The sequence below is a fragment of the Numenius arquata genome, chromosome 1, assembly GCF_964106895.1.
Source record: "Numenius arquata chromosome 1, bNumArq3.hap1.1, whole genome shotgun sequence".
Classification (NCBI taxonomy): Eukaryota; Metazoa; Chordata; class Aves; order Charadriiformes; family Scolopacidae; genus Numenius; species Numenius arquata.
The window spans coordinates 69858180-69873316 of record NC_133576.1 but is presented as its reverse complement, the minus strand read 5'-3'; the positions used below and the strand labels follow the sequence as shown (position 1 = coordinate 69873316).

Sequence of the window (15137 nt, the reverse complement as noted above, 5' to 3'; positions counted from 1 at the left end):
TAGAGAACAGAAAGAAAAATACTTTTTTTCCCCCTCATAAACACCTCTGGTCTTAGTTATCTTACGTGATGACCAGAGAGCTGCTTTGTGCAGAGCAGGATGTCATTTCAAGGCCACCTGCCTTTTTCAGAAAGGCAAGATAAAGGAAGATATTGGGGCTCTCAGCACCCGTTCATTTCTAAGCACAGTGAAAGCTGAGAGCCTCACGTCTTACAAGTCTGAAGACCTTTGCTATCATTACTTATAGGCGTACTAGATGTAGAAAAGAAAATCAATGAAAATGTAATTATTAAACTGGCCGTGTCCCTTTAAAAGTTGGGAAAAACAACTCTAGAGGGCTTGTCTGAGGTGATGCTACAGATGCATCTTTAACTGGCCAGTTAGTGGTAGGCATCCGTGACATGCGTCAGTTGTTGTGCCCTATAAAGCAGTTATAAAGTCTGTGAATACCTGGTGTTATGTATAATTACGTCCCAGACAAAAGGAACAACCTGAGAAATGCATCTCCCTGCTGATGTTATGAAACCAGAGTTGAAACTCACAACAGAGACAGTAATTAGTACGGGTATTGTTCCAGGTAATTTTAGATAGCATTCTCGCCGCCCAGTGAAATGTGATGATATCACCCTCGACCTGAAGGAGAATAGCATGTGCAAGACATAATGCTTTTCAAAATGATGCTCCATTTTGATCACATCTCTATTAAGTGGAATGAAAAAAAACCAAATTCACTTTGGTAGATCACTTGGCATGGGGGGGGAAGTGAAAATCTGTGAGTAGGAAAGAACTGGTAGTATTGGATCTTGGTGTGCTTTAGGTCTCCGGTGCACTCCTTTCAAGCTTATGTAAAACAGGTGGAAAATGCCATTCAGTCCAGTAGCATTTTATGTCCACTCTGTACTCCCTTCAGCTCAGTGTAACCAACGGTGTCAGCGGAAGACCATGGGGAAGCCATGTCTGTGGTCACCGACTGCAGCTTATTGCCAGGATGCCCCTGTGAACACCAGGAAGCTTTCCTGCTTCTTAAGCTGAAGAAAACGCAGGTATCATTTGATAAGTGAACTTCTCCTCTTTCCTAGACCTTCCATCCTCTCCCTCCCAATCACACACTGTGCTGACCAAAATCCAGCAGAAGGGGAATATGTACTGGCACCCTTTATGTTTAAAAATTAGACAAAGGCAAAATGGGCTTAAAACTACAGATTGGTTGGTTTGTTTGTTTTTAAATTATAACCTTTTTTTTTCTTTTTCTTTAATATAAAATGATCAGAGGGCTGGGGCACCTCTCCTATGAAGACAGGCTGACAGAACTGGGGTTGTTCAGCCTGGAGAAGAGAAGGCTCCAGGTAGACCTTACAGCAGCCTTCCAGTATCTGAAAGGGGCCTATAGGAGAGATGGGGAGGGACTCTTTGTCAGGGAGTGTGGCGATAGGACAAGGGGTAATGGTTTTAAATTGGAAGAGGGGAGATTTAGATTAGATACTAGAAAGAAATTCTTTAGTGTGAGGGTGGTGAGGCACTGGAACAGGTTGTCCAGGGAAGTTGTGGATGCCCCATCCCTGGAAGTGTTTAAGGCCAGGCTGGATGGGGCTTTGAGCAACCTGCTCTAGTGGAGGTGTCCCTGTCCATGGCAGGGGGGTTGGAACTAGATGATCTTTAAGGTCCCTTCCAACTCTAACCATTCTATGATTCTATGATTCTATAAATATTAATTTAATAATTATGTTGTATTTTCATGGCTTTTATGTATTTTCCCTACCATCAGCCATGAGGGCTAGCAATTTGCTGTCCTTCTAGAGTCTCACAATGTCATATGAATCCATAAACTTGTGCTTCTAAACAAAATACCAAGAATAATAAAGAAAAATATAAGAAGAGGTTCAGTGGTGTTATGAAAGAAGGTAACGTTTTTCAGGGACATCAGTCCAGCGTGTTTCTGGATCTCTTTATGAAGTCCTGCCATTTAGAAGGAGCTGCTTTAGTCATATACAGAAAGATGCCTTCTAAGTCATCCCCCCTTCAGCCTATCAGAGGTAGCATCATATCACAGCTGTGTATACATCCCTTCTGTCGGGTCATGGGCTGTCAAATAATCTCCTGTGCTTTACAGACTAATAACCATCGCTTGGTTTGAACCCAGTAATTAGTATCTGGCCAAAACAGTGTTTCTTACCCACCATGTCTCAAGCCCAAAAGAGAGGGAATTGATGGATTTGTGAAGTATGAAATAGCAAAGAGAAAGCTACTGGAAGAAAATCTTGCTTTCCTAGCCTCCACCCATGCCGGACAGAATGTGGACAAGAGAAAAATACGGCAAAGGGGACAGGCTTAGAGGGCATCAGCCTCTTTCAATCTCCAAGCGACTCAGATGTTCTGCATGTGTGAAAAGTGTCTTGGCCGCACGGTGCAAGTCTTTCAGAGACCCTCTGTGTCCCCCCACTGGCTTCAGCTGCTGAGACCAGTTCCCTTCCTCCCCATTTCAGCTGTAGCATCCTACCTCCCCAAACCTGAAAGTCAAACTCTGCCTGTGCTCTCAAAGCATTCAAGTCACCCTCCTGAATTAGGCTCCATGCAAGCCATGAAGCTGTGAGATGCTTTTCTTTAATTGTCCTTTTTGGAATTCATATGAAAGTACGGTACTCAGTTAAAAGCTTGTCAACCCAGAATCGTTGAGGAAAGATGACAAAAACCCTTCCAGAAATGTGTCCAGACAGATCTGAGATGCAACGCAAGGAGAGCGCTAGACAGGGATCTGTTTTTTGCCTGGCCTCTGCCACTGATTCACTGCAATGATTTCTGCAAGTCATTTATTGTGCATCAATGTGTTCATTGATTGAGGAAAAACAGTATTTATTTCCTTTCACAGAGTTGTCCTGAGTGTTACTAACCACTGCTTGTGCAAATCTTTGGATGAAAGGAATCGTAAGAGTTCTAAGCTCTTAATATATATTACTTATTGTATTTTAAAACAAATGTCATCACGCTAGGTAGGAATTAACATTCCAAAGCCCATAGGGTGGGTACCTTTTCATCCACATATATATAAAAGTCATGAAGTGACCTGCCTCAGAGGACGGCCGACTGAAGAGAGGTGAGTCTGAATTAACCTGTAGAATATTTATTTAGAGCCAGGAGCCTTGATTTTGTTTTGATTTAGCATTTTGTCAATATTGTGATTGCTACGCTGTTTCTGGCTAAGGCCTGTGACGATGTTTGTGATGGAAGGGGAAAAAAATAAGGCTGATGATAACTTAAAACTTTACAATCTAGCCATTTTCTGCATGTGGAAACAGCTACAGCCTGTAGCTTTAAATGGGACCCCATATGGATTTGTCATTGAATTCATAGGTATTGGGTCAACTCTATGGATCTGGGCTTGCGAATGCTCAGTGCTAACAGCTCAAACTGTGCGACTGCATGTACCTAGCTCCAGCCGTGGGCGTTTGCTGGCCTGAATAAGCTCACTCAGGACAAGGGAGTCTTTCCGATGACACCGGTGGGCTCCTTGTGTTTGTGCATCCATGCAGTCTGGTTTGTAATAGAAATACAGGCTAGAGAAAAGGTCACACATTATTAAAATCAATAAGGCATTTTCAAGTGTTAATAGCATTGCGTGATGATTGCCTACAAGACTCGGGGTGTGTTTTGTATTTGAAACCCTCTTGGGGGAAAAAAAAACAAACCCAAAACATTTGTAAGCCATAAAAACTGCTCAGTTTAAATACGTTCACCAGCAAGGCAGGTACAGCCAATGTTTTTTCTAGTTGATAGCTACTATCTGATGACATTTTTGGGTTTTATTAATAAACACAACAGACGCATTTATTACTAAAGTGATTATCTGCCATTACCACACACAGGAATTAATGCAGAAATATTATTTTACCAGCAAAATCTTTGCCCTGCATGCTCTTAGCAGAGGATTAAGGGTCATATTGCTTGATTTTTGAAAACTCGTTTTTCCAAAAGCCAAGCAAAAATCCCATTGCCTTTTGAACAGAGAGGCAAAGTAATGAATGCACATTAGACTTCAAACACACACATATTCAAAGCAAATGTACAGTACCTTCTCATTGTAAAGACATGATAAGGGTGCTCAGAAGGGGTCTTGTGATCGAGAGATATAAAGTGACGGGGCTGAAAATGGTCCCAGGCTGCCAAAGGGGACCTCCCTGCTCCCGAGCTCCCCAGGCTTGACCCTTCCCTCTCAGTGTGACGGTGTAGTGGCACATGAGATGGAGGAGACATTCAGCTTCAGAAGAAGCCTGTATCCTCCAAACAAGGAGGAAATAAAAAGCAGACAGGGCTCCCATCACTTGCTTCTCCTCCCACCAACACTTTCTGAAGCTGGCGGTTGCATCGAGTGCGGGTGAGGAGGAGACTGTACTGCAGTGAGGGTGACTCTGCTCCCCAATCCATCTTCAGCTAATGCCATCCCCATCCAGTGCCTTGGGTGGGAGCTTTTGGCACACAAGTTTTGCTACAGGGCTGTTGAAAATCAGCGCTGATTTCTTCATGTTTTGCAAACTGCTGTATTTCCAGGTCTTCTGGGACAGCTGAGGAGAGCCATCACCATGATGCCTGCACTGCTCTTGCTGGGCCTTATGGCCCTTGTTGGTGAGCTGAGATTTGGGTTTGGTTTGCTGTCGAAAGCCCCCCCGGGAACTATTTGCAGAACGACTGCAGAAAGGAGGTGCACGGTCAGGCCAAAGGTCCCTTTTCCGCAGGCTGCTGTAAGACCCTGTGTGGCCGAAGCTCCTTGGCTGCCATATGAGGCTGCTTGCCACCCACCTGCGTCCTTTAAATAAGCACGTCTGGAGCATGGGACTGACACCAAAAGGGAGTAACAGACATACCTCCTCTTGATTTTCCCAGCTAATCTTATCTGATCTTTCTGCCTACTTGGAAATGGTGTCACAAATGCTGCAGGCTGTTTGATGGAGGCTATTCATCCCTCAGTTACTGAGGAAGCAGGGTAATTGGCCCAGGCTGAGGCAAGCACTCTCCTGAATTAATTCCTCACCAAGTTACAGAGGGATACAGGAGACGATTCCAGCCAGGATGCTCAGGTACTGCCAGCTAGCATCTGAGGGACGTTGGAGGGCATCAAACGGGAAAAACTCTCTGAAATAAATGCAGAGGCTGTGGTTGCCGTCTCCCACACTGGCCTTTAGACCTAACGGGGCAGACACCTATTCATCTAAATTGTCATTAGTTTCATTTGTTTCAACTTACTCAATTAGAACAGAACAAATTTCTCTAGCTTTCGTTGATAACATTACTGATGGAGAAAGACACAAGCATGGCCAACACAAGGTGATGTGGATCACGGGTCTAGATGAATGCCTCATGCTTGACTTGTAGTCACTTGCAGCATGCTGTACGATAGTGCTCTGAGATCTTGCGTGTTCAAACACCTCCGTTTAATTTTTCAGCTCCATCCATGAGTTACAGTTGCTATGGTGATGTAAGGGCTCTTCAAGCCCCCACGATCTCCTGCACAGCTGTAAGAGCCCCAGACTGTGGTAGGTATCATTCATTGCTTGATTTGCCAAACTGTTTGTACCTGACAGAGAGATGCTTTGCCTTCCATTACATGTGGTAAAACTATTCAATTAGCCAAAAGGGGAAAACCAACACTTCCCCTCCCCAAATGGTAGGTGCTGTGAAACCTCCAGATCTGTTGGGAAGCAGGCAGAAAAACATCACGTCCCACAGTCAGGATCCTTGGCCTCTAAGAAAAGGGAAATAGTCCAACCCCTTTTCTATTGAAACAGCTTCTTCATCAGCCAGGCCTTTAGCATCAGCATCCAGGGCACAGAGCCCTGGGGCCTGTCTGCTTAAAGGGGAAGATGCGCAGAGCCAGGTCCTGAGTGCTGGTGTGTTTGCTGAGCTGGCCAGCAATGACCTGCCACAGACACGTTTTGCAGGGGGAAGGTCCCAGGTGTGTAGCCATCCTACCTCTGGGTGACTCCTTTTTGGTAACTCCTTCCCATTTCCCTCTTTCTTGCCTGCTGTTATTGCCCCATGTCACTGCACAGCCGACCACATCAGGTTCAGACCTCCCAGACCTCCAGGGGGTGTGTCCAAGAGTGGATGTGAATTCACTTGCTTGTTTTCAAGCTGTCCCAAAATTACTTAAAAAAAACCCCACCTTTCTATCCACAGACTAACAACGTAGCTGTTAACTGGAGTTTGGCTGGTCAGTAGTGATGCATCTCTTGCTTATTCCAAATGCATTTTGAAATTTCACTTTTCCGACTCCAGAGCCACATTTTCAGTGGAGCGGCAGCAGCAGAGGACCACAAATGTGTGGTCTCACCTCCTGAGAAGCCACCCTCTTCCCCTTATCATCCTTGGGTACTGGTACAGCAGCTCCCTTGCCACGGTCAGAGCCAACAGGGCTGTGGTTGCTCCTCAAGCACCACTGCCTGACTCGGTGCAGTTGCTTTTTCTTCATAACTGGAGTTACTCCTTCGATACATCCGCTCAAAGGGAAAGCGAGGGTTTTGGATGGGAGGCTGTGTAAGTCTACCTTTTCCTACGCCGCAGGACTTGCCATGGTACGGAGGACTGCTGAGGCAGACATCGTACGCCTGAGGAAATATGAGATGCCAATTAAGAGAGTAGCCAGAAACCTGTGCTTGGACCCAGCGCTCATCGCTGCCATCATCTCACAGGAGAGCCGCGCTGGCCTGCTTCTGGAAAACGGCTGGGACCAGGGCCGGCAGAAGTACGGCTTGATGCAGGTACATAAGGACAATAAGTATGAGGAACCAAAAGCCATGTAGTGTATATCCCAGGGCTTTACCTTAGACGATGTCTGTTCTGTGTTCAAGACAGCACTTAAATGCATTCCTACTACATCAAAGGTTGTGCTTAAGTGTTATCCTGAATAGGTCACTTCCATGAGTCACATCCCGGGAGTACAAAGAAGAGGGGGAAGCTACAGTGGTGGTTGTGCTCAGAGGGAACCCTATTTTCTTGCTTGACTTTTCTAGATTGGCAGGCAGCAACACCAACCTTTTGGAATGTGGGATAGCGAAGAACACATAAACCAGTGCTCAACTATCCTGGTTCTTGCAATTAATGAAGTACGGGCAAGACATCCTAACTGGACCTGGGACCAGCAGCTGAGAGGTACGTGATGGACTATGTACCAGAAAGGGACATGCTTGAGGTTACATCTAGAAGCAAAGAGGGAAAGCTGCATTGCCTGCACCTGGAAAGGCAGGAATAGCTGAGATTCTTAAACCAGAAAAAAATTAACAGCCCTCTTTTGCTTTTTGCTCCCTTTAAGCACTTTGGTTTGCAATTTGCATCTCAGTACGGACATTGAAGGACTTTCCATTGGTGTGGGTTCAGTGGGGTATCCTGCGCGCTGGTCTGTTACTGCATCTTTTTTATTGGCATTTAAATACCACACTAAGATTTCTAACAACATTTAATTAATACCAGGTGATGATTTCTTGTTTGTATTACAATAAGGCAGAGGGTCCTGAGTGATGGGAGTGCTGTGCTTTCGTTGGTGTCACTTTTAAGGGAAAAAGAGCATCAATCTGGCAGATTTTACAGCATTTCTTACCAAAAAAAAACCTCAACCCAAACCCCTCCGAGTTTTCTAGTTAATAGAGGGAACCCAAAACAGCAGACCAGCAAGAGGTCTGAATACAGAAGTATGTCTGCAGCTCAAAACACAGGCCCCCCATGTTTCTGCCTGCAGAACAGAGGCTGTGGTGGGACGCCAAGTTCCTTGGCAGCTTTTCTGCAGTAGGAAGCAGTGGGAAACCAGCCCAGCCTGGGAGCTGCCACAGCAGCATGGAGGCATCCCATGTAGCTTTGGGTGAAGGTATCAGGCACAGCCTCGGCAGGTTGCCCCTTGACTTCAGTGACAAACACCCATAGAGGGCCACTACCTAGAGCAGCTGGGCCACCACTGGTGAATGGCTGTATCCACGACCTCTTTAAATTCCTTGGAAAGGCATTGTGCTCAGTGAAAGTGAACAGGCCTCAAGTTACCCTCTTTTCTGTTCATCCTACAAGTGAAATGACTGTCGGGTGGATAAATAAGGTAGAAACCAAACAAACAAAAGCCACTGGGGAAGGCAGAAAGTGAGGCACCGCAACACAACAGGCTTATCATGGCAGGCTGTTGATTGTGTCAAGGAAGCGTGAGATCCAGGTTTGCTTGTAGTCCTTGTTATCTGCCTGCTGTTTTGTTCACCCTATGTTATTTCTTGCTCTCCCATCCTTGCCTTTTTAGATTACACCCTTTTCTGGGACCAGCATGCCATTCCCACCTGCATTTGGAGAGCCATGGGTTCCTTCACTGTAGAAATAAGGCTTGTGCAAAATCAGTCGCTTTCTGATAATAAAGCACAATTAGCAATTTCCCAAGCAGTTGCGTGGGTTTGGTGAGATGCATGGCCCTTCTGGCTAGGAATTTTTGTTTTTACGTATCTATTTCTTACTTATAAGCCTGTAACAACTCCTTTTAACTCTTTCCAGGGGGAATTTGCACCTACCGTGCAAAAATGGGAAACTTCCAGGTCTACGAGGATGACCCATGCGACAGAGACAACTACTACGTCAACAGCGTGATTAGGCGAGCCCAGTACTTTAAGACACATGGGTTCTAGGTCACAAACCCACCCCGCCACCAAGCCCCTCCTCTACATAGACTAGCCCAGTAGTGATTGTAGTACCCAGAGCAGTTCCTCGCGTCTCCTGGCAGGACCGATGCTGGTGGCAATGGCAAAGGCACCTTGCTCACTCCAGCAAACCCAGCTCCACACTCGCCGACGTGCAAGCTCAGCACTGCCTTCCAGGGGACCTGCAGGGATGAGAAACCATGAGCTTGGGGCCTTTGAAAGGTAGGCAGGGACAGACCAGTGATGTTTAAATGCTGGGTGAGGAAGGTGCCTCCTCTCATTCAGAGCAGAACACGGGGCTGTATGTGTGTTCCCCAGGTGCGGGCATGCAAGCAGCTCTCCGTGGGCATTGGCTGTGCTCTTCCCATCTCTTCCATCCACCTCCTTGCCTCTCCCTGGCCAAGAAGGGGGAGAGGTCCCCAAATTGCAATCATCCTCCCCCTTGACTGTGCTAGCTAGCAGGCAATGAAGAGGCTTCTTGACGAGCCTCTGCTCTCTGCATGTTTCTGCACTAGCTGTGTATTCCTGTGGCCAGCCCTGTGGGGGGCAACACTAAACATGCTTCTACTAGTCTCCCGAGCCCTGGAACCCACAGCCATGGTGGGGCTGGAGACCTCTTCAGGGTGAAAAGCGGCCTCACAGCAGGGAAACCATCTATATGAGAAGTACTGCAAGTGCCACAGCAGGCACTCGAAGCACCTTTCCACTAGAGAGCAGCCCTCCCTGCAGGAGCCAGCCCCGTAGGTACCCGCCCCAGGAGTTGTATCATAACAATAGCGTTGGTTAAAAAAAACACGACAAAACCCCACAACCTTTCCTGCTTTAGCTTTGGCGCCTTTATGCTGGGTTTCCTCCAAGTTTAAAAGCATTTCAGCATCTGTCCCTCTGGCAGGAATCCCAACTTCTAATTAGGAGTGAATTAGCTCTGGGATTATAAACTCTGTTTGAAAGTGTTCTTCAATGTGGATGGGTCTGGGTGCAAATTTAGGTTTACTGAGAATAATACTGAGAATAAGAGAGAAAATAAAGATAACTGTTGAATCCCGATCTTTTTTTTTTTTCATGGGGCCCAGTGGGCAGCAACCTGCAACTTGAGTAAATAACCCAATTCAGTACTCTTGGAATCGGTCTAAAACTCAATTTGAGAACATGGCGAGGAAAACGGTGCTGCAGACTGGGGTGGGTGAGAAGATCTGGGCTGGGAGGTAGGGCGTGAGGGAGCCCAAGCCCAGTCTCTCACACCATACCTGTGAGCAGGGGAAGAAGGACGTTCATGGTTAGCCTTTTGAATACCTATTTCGGTGGCATCAGGGCACCTTTCTGTCAGCTGTCACCATTGCCGATGCAGAAGTGATGCGCCTAGTGGTCCCTGCCTGGCAGCACAGGGCTTGCAGTGTGGTGTGCTGGGGGTGCCGGGCAGGGTCGATGCAGGCAGCGTAAGAGCTTATTTGGAGATGGCTTTGGCAAGCGGAGCAATTCTAATGCTGTGCTCCTCATCTTGCCAGTCACTCATCTGCTTAGTGTTGCGGCAAGGACTGTGCGTGATTAACATATGTGCAAGCAAACTCATTTTATCATCTCTGGAGACCAGAGGTATCCCTAGGACATCTCTAATGTTACTGATATTTTTTTTTAAGACTGCAGAAAACAGTTCAGTGTAGAACAACTGGAGGTATTAAACTATATACTATTTAGTCTTCAGTGAATTCTGCACTATAATAAGGTAATTTTAGTAAAATCAGTACTTTACAATACAAACTTGTGAAACATATCATATGGTTAGATCCCCTCTACTTGAAATAGCTTATATAAAATTCATAGGTTAGAGTCTTTGGTGCATTATGTTATATAAAACTCTATGTTATACAAACCTCTTATGTAAAACTTATAAATGCATTTTTGGTAGATCAGTATAAACTTCAAACGGGGCAGGGAATCTCATTGCTGCCTACATGAATAACATTGGTTTTTGAGTTTGGAGGGTGAACAAGAGCAGAGCTTGCTTTCATTCCCTTCATGTCGCTCTTAATTGCTGCCAGCACGTTCCCTGTCACCACTACTGGTGTTGCCATCCCTGTGGATCTGTGAGCTCCTCAGGAGTCCAATTTCTCCATGTGTTACCTATGAGGCTGCTGCTTCACATTATGGTAGCAACACCCAAGGGCCTGTAGACCCACCTGCTGGCTTGTGTAGCAGCGCCACAAACAATTATTTATTTTTTAAGTAAGTCAATTTAAAATTCCCAATTATGGGAATTCCATATTTTGTTGCAAATATTGTTTCAGAGTATCAGCACTTTGTAGCAGCTAAGGAAAATCTCTGCAGAAAATGAGTTGAAATATAATTGCCTGATAAATTGGCAGGAAGGAGTAAATAATTAAGGAAAGTTTAATGCTGGCACACTGCCTTAAGATTTGAGCAAAAGCTTTCCTGACAAACAGTGAGCTCAGATAGCTTTTACCCTCCAATCTTTTTCTCGTCACTCATGTCCTTCTTACTGGAAGTTACTTGTCTGGCTGGTGTACACTGCTGTGGTCGCACTATTGGTCACCCCTTTGATACGTGGCCTATTAAAAAAAACAGGCAGCTTGCAAAGTAAATGGTCTAATACCAAGGGGTTGTTTAGTTTGGAGAAAGGGAGGCTGAGGGGAGACCTTATCACTCTCTACAGCTACCTGAAAGGAGGTTGTAGCGAGGTGGGTGTTGGTCTCTTCTCCCAAGTAACAAGAAGTAGGATGAGAGGAAATGGCTTCAAGTTATGCCAGGAGAGGTTGAGATTGGATATTAGGAAAAAATTCTTCAATGAAGCTGTTATCAAAGATTGGAGCAGGTTGCCCAGGGAGGTGGTGGAATTACCATCCCTGGCGGTATTTAAAAGACTTGTAGATGTGGTGCTTAGGGACACAGGTTAGTGGAGGTTTTGGTAGTGTTAATAGTTGGACATAATGATCTGAAAGGTCCCTTCCAACCTAGGAAATGCTATGTTTCTATGAAGTAACATATCAGAAAAAGCAGAAGCACAGTGTATTGGGTCTGGCTGAGACTGAATTATTTTTTCCCCAGTAGCAGCCCTCATAGTGCTGTGCTTTGTATCGGTAACTAGAAAGGTGTTGATAACACACCAGTGGTTTGGCAACCACTGAGCAATGCTGGCACAGCATCAAAGATGTCTCTCCGACATTCCCACCTCATCAGTAGGCTAGGGGTGGGCAAGATCTTGGGAGGGGAAATAGTCAGGACAGCTGACCCAAACTGATCAAAGGGATATTCCATACCATATGACATCTGCACAGCAATAAAAGCTAAGAGACAGGAGGAGAGGGGAGAGTATTCATTATTACAACATTTGTCTTCCAAAGCAACTGCTGTGCGTCCAGAAGCCCTACTTCCCAGGAATTGGCTGGACACTGATGGGAAGTAGACAATACGTCTTTTGTTTAGAAAAGAATAGAAGTGGCTGATGGAAAGTAGACAATGTCTTTTGTTTACCTTTGCTCCCAAGCGCAGGCTTTGCTTTTGCTTTAGTAAACTGCCTTTATCTTGACCCACGAGGATTTTTTCCATCTTATTTTCTCCCTCCCTTGTCCTGCTGAGGAGGGGAGTGACAAACCATCTTGGCGGGGTCCTGGAGTCCAGCCAAGGCCAACCCACCACAACAGGTAAGGAAAGAGAAAAGCCAAACTGGAGTGGAAAAAAAAGGTCTGGGGAATCACAGACCAGGGCGCCTAACTGCAACACCAAGGAAGATGCTAGAGTAAAAGATTGAATCACAGAATATTTTTGGTTGGATGGGACCTTTGAGATCATCAAGTCCAACCAACAACAACAACAAAAAAAAACCAAAAACAAACAAAAACAAACAAAAAAAACCACACCCAAAAAATCCCAGAACACCAACACCAAAACCAAACCAAATGCCCACAACCACACCACACCCCACCCACAAACAGACACAAACCAACAATCTCGGGCACTAGAGCATGCCCTGAAGTGCCATGTCTACACGTTTCTTAAATACCTTCAGGGATGGCGACTCCACCACCTCCCTGGGCAGGCTGTTCCAGTGATTGATTGCGAGCACCTTGGGGACCAGGAAGCTGCAAGAAACAGTGAGGAGGTCTCTGTCAGTCTGGTTTGGCAGGGAAAAACCACCTCAGACCAACCAAAGTCCTTGTCTCACTGGGTAAGTGGCCAAGAGAGAATCTGTGGTTGTGCCGTACCATGAGCTCGATAAGGCAGCAATCAAAAGTGCCCCTTGTATGTGAAGGGCCTTAAGATAAGTACAAAAAGCAATGGTTATCAGCAGCTTGTGGTCAAACTGGTGAGACATTTCAAGTGGAGCTTCACAAGTCTGGCCTACACCAGTCTCTCTCAAACTTCTGGTCAGAAAATGAATGGTGATCTATCAAGAACTATCAAACCGTGGGTGATGGCCATACTGAGAGGGAACACGAGCACTTCCATTCATAGTCAGAGACTACAAAAACCTGTTAGGAATAAAAGTACTGAAATAAAATAAAGGCGGGTGCAAAACACTCTAGGACCTCAAGCAGGAACATAAACATGGGAGGAGCAGGTGGGTGACCATCCTGCAGAAAGGGTTGGGGGGTCAGTGGGACCTGAAAGGGTCAAAGCCAGGGAAGGGGGAGGAAGAGAAAAACAGAGGAGGGAAAATCCCATTTAGGGATTTATCTTTATTATAGCACTGTGTGTGAAGCACCTGGTGTAATTCTCCTCTCAGCCGTCCAGCTGTCCATATGAGTGAGGCTCGGCTACAGTCTGTCACATCAACAAACACATGCTCAGGAGGATTGCTACTCAAAAGGAAGGTACAATCTATAAGAAGCATGGAATTAGATTTTTTGTTTTTTTTTTTTTTTCTGGAACAGAGAAAGAGGACACAGTTATGATTTGCTAATATGCAAAAGAAATGAGGGCAATGCCCACATCCTTCCCTTCCCCTTGAGGGTAAGGCAAGTAGCATTGAGTTTGACAGCAGATTTGTGTTGGAAACTTCAAAAAATTTTCAGGGTAATGAAGCAATGCAACATTCACTGGGCATTTTAAAGAAAAAACAAGACCAACATGTTAAAGTAGCTGTATGTCATGCTACTGTAGAGAGGGGTAATTTAATAGGTGTTGTTCAAGGACCTTTCCAGGCTAACATCACTGCCATCAGAATCAACAAATAGAAAAGACGACAAATTACAGACAGGGAAGAAAAATCTTCTCTTATTGGGGTCCTATGCTTTGGTTTTACAACCCATGTCAGTATTGGGAAATGTTTTTAAATCCGCTTCTTACAATAAACAGCAAATGTGAGGTGGCAGGCTTTCTCTCTCATTGACTTGTGAAACTGCTGGCTGGCTCTATGTGCCAATCCCTTCACGGCTCAGGCAGGGATCTGCTTTCATAGACACCAAGCAGAGGGAGCAATTAAACAACCTGCTTTAGCAGTAACTGAAGCAGTAGGAAACCACTGCCAAAAACAAGTTGCCATGGGCCAGAGCCATAAGCCATGTGGGTGAACGGATTGCTCTGATGACTGACTCTGAACACTGGAGTTGGGTCGGTCTGAGCCACACGTCCATGTCTCTCTCTCTGAGACATGCAGAAAACAAAGGGAAATGCCACCACAGCAATACAATGCTGATTAACTGTGTTCTGCTTCGTTACTCATTGAAAAAGTGGGCTGGGATTTCCTTGCCAGCAACCTGTTCCCAGAACAGTGCTTCTCTGGTGGTTGCCTTGGGCACACTCAGCTCCACACCCCAAAATACTAGGCTCATTTTATGGGGTTTTCTTCCTGATAAAAACAACCTCACCTCCTGTTTCATCCAAGCCAGAAAGGGCAACACTGGCTTCCCTTTAATCTGGAGGTGTCAGAAGAATATGAGAAACTCTGTGTGGGTAATACTGGTGGTCGGTCACCCCTGAAGTCTGTCTCCAGCAGCAGCAGGAGGAGATGCTGCCTGGGGAGGACACATGAGCTTGGCTGCTTTATGCAGTCCATTTTCCTCCTATGCCCCCAGCATTCCCAGCTGTTTAACAGGAGTGGCAGGAGACACATCCACTCTTTGTATGGCACTGCTGTCCATGAATCCATCGCTTTGGGAATGTGCTGGTGCCTCCACAGCAGCAAAGCCAAGTCCATAGGTTCCTTGATAATGCTGGTTTGAATCTTTATAAAATTCTATTTGGAGACCCAGCTATACGTCACCAACTGGCCTTTATCCATATACTCACTGACACTGTCCCAGAAGACCATCAGGAAACAAGGCAGGATGGCCCGTTATGGGAGCTGGGCTGACCGTCTCTCAGCTGACAAGGTTTATCCATCACCTCAGTGATCTTATCTTTAATGTACACTCTCCTATATTGCCCAGGACAGGCACCAGCCTGTGGTCTCAATGACCCCTCCAGAGCTGGTGCTGTAGTCGGGGATGACATTGGTGGCCCACCAGCACACCAGCACCAATGCCACCC

General features: G+C 45.9%; 1 protein-coding gene across 1 annotated transcript; it reads left to right on the top strand.

The window, feature by feature from the left end:
- Nucleotides 1-4574: 4574 nt before the first annotated feature.
- On the top strand, nucleotides 4575-8639 carry LOC141472149 (lysozyme g-like). The gene is made up of 5 exons (XM_074158994.1): nucleotides 4575-4617; nucleotides 5436-5525; nucleotides 6553-6749; nucleotides 7002-7140; nucleotides 8509-8639. Exons 1-5 carry the CDS (start codon nucleotides 4575-4577, stop codon nucleotides 8637-8639), a joined length of 600 nt encoding a protein of 199 aa, XP_074015095.1.
- The last annotated feature ends 6498 nt before the right edge of the window (nucleotides 8640-15137 follow it).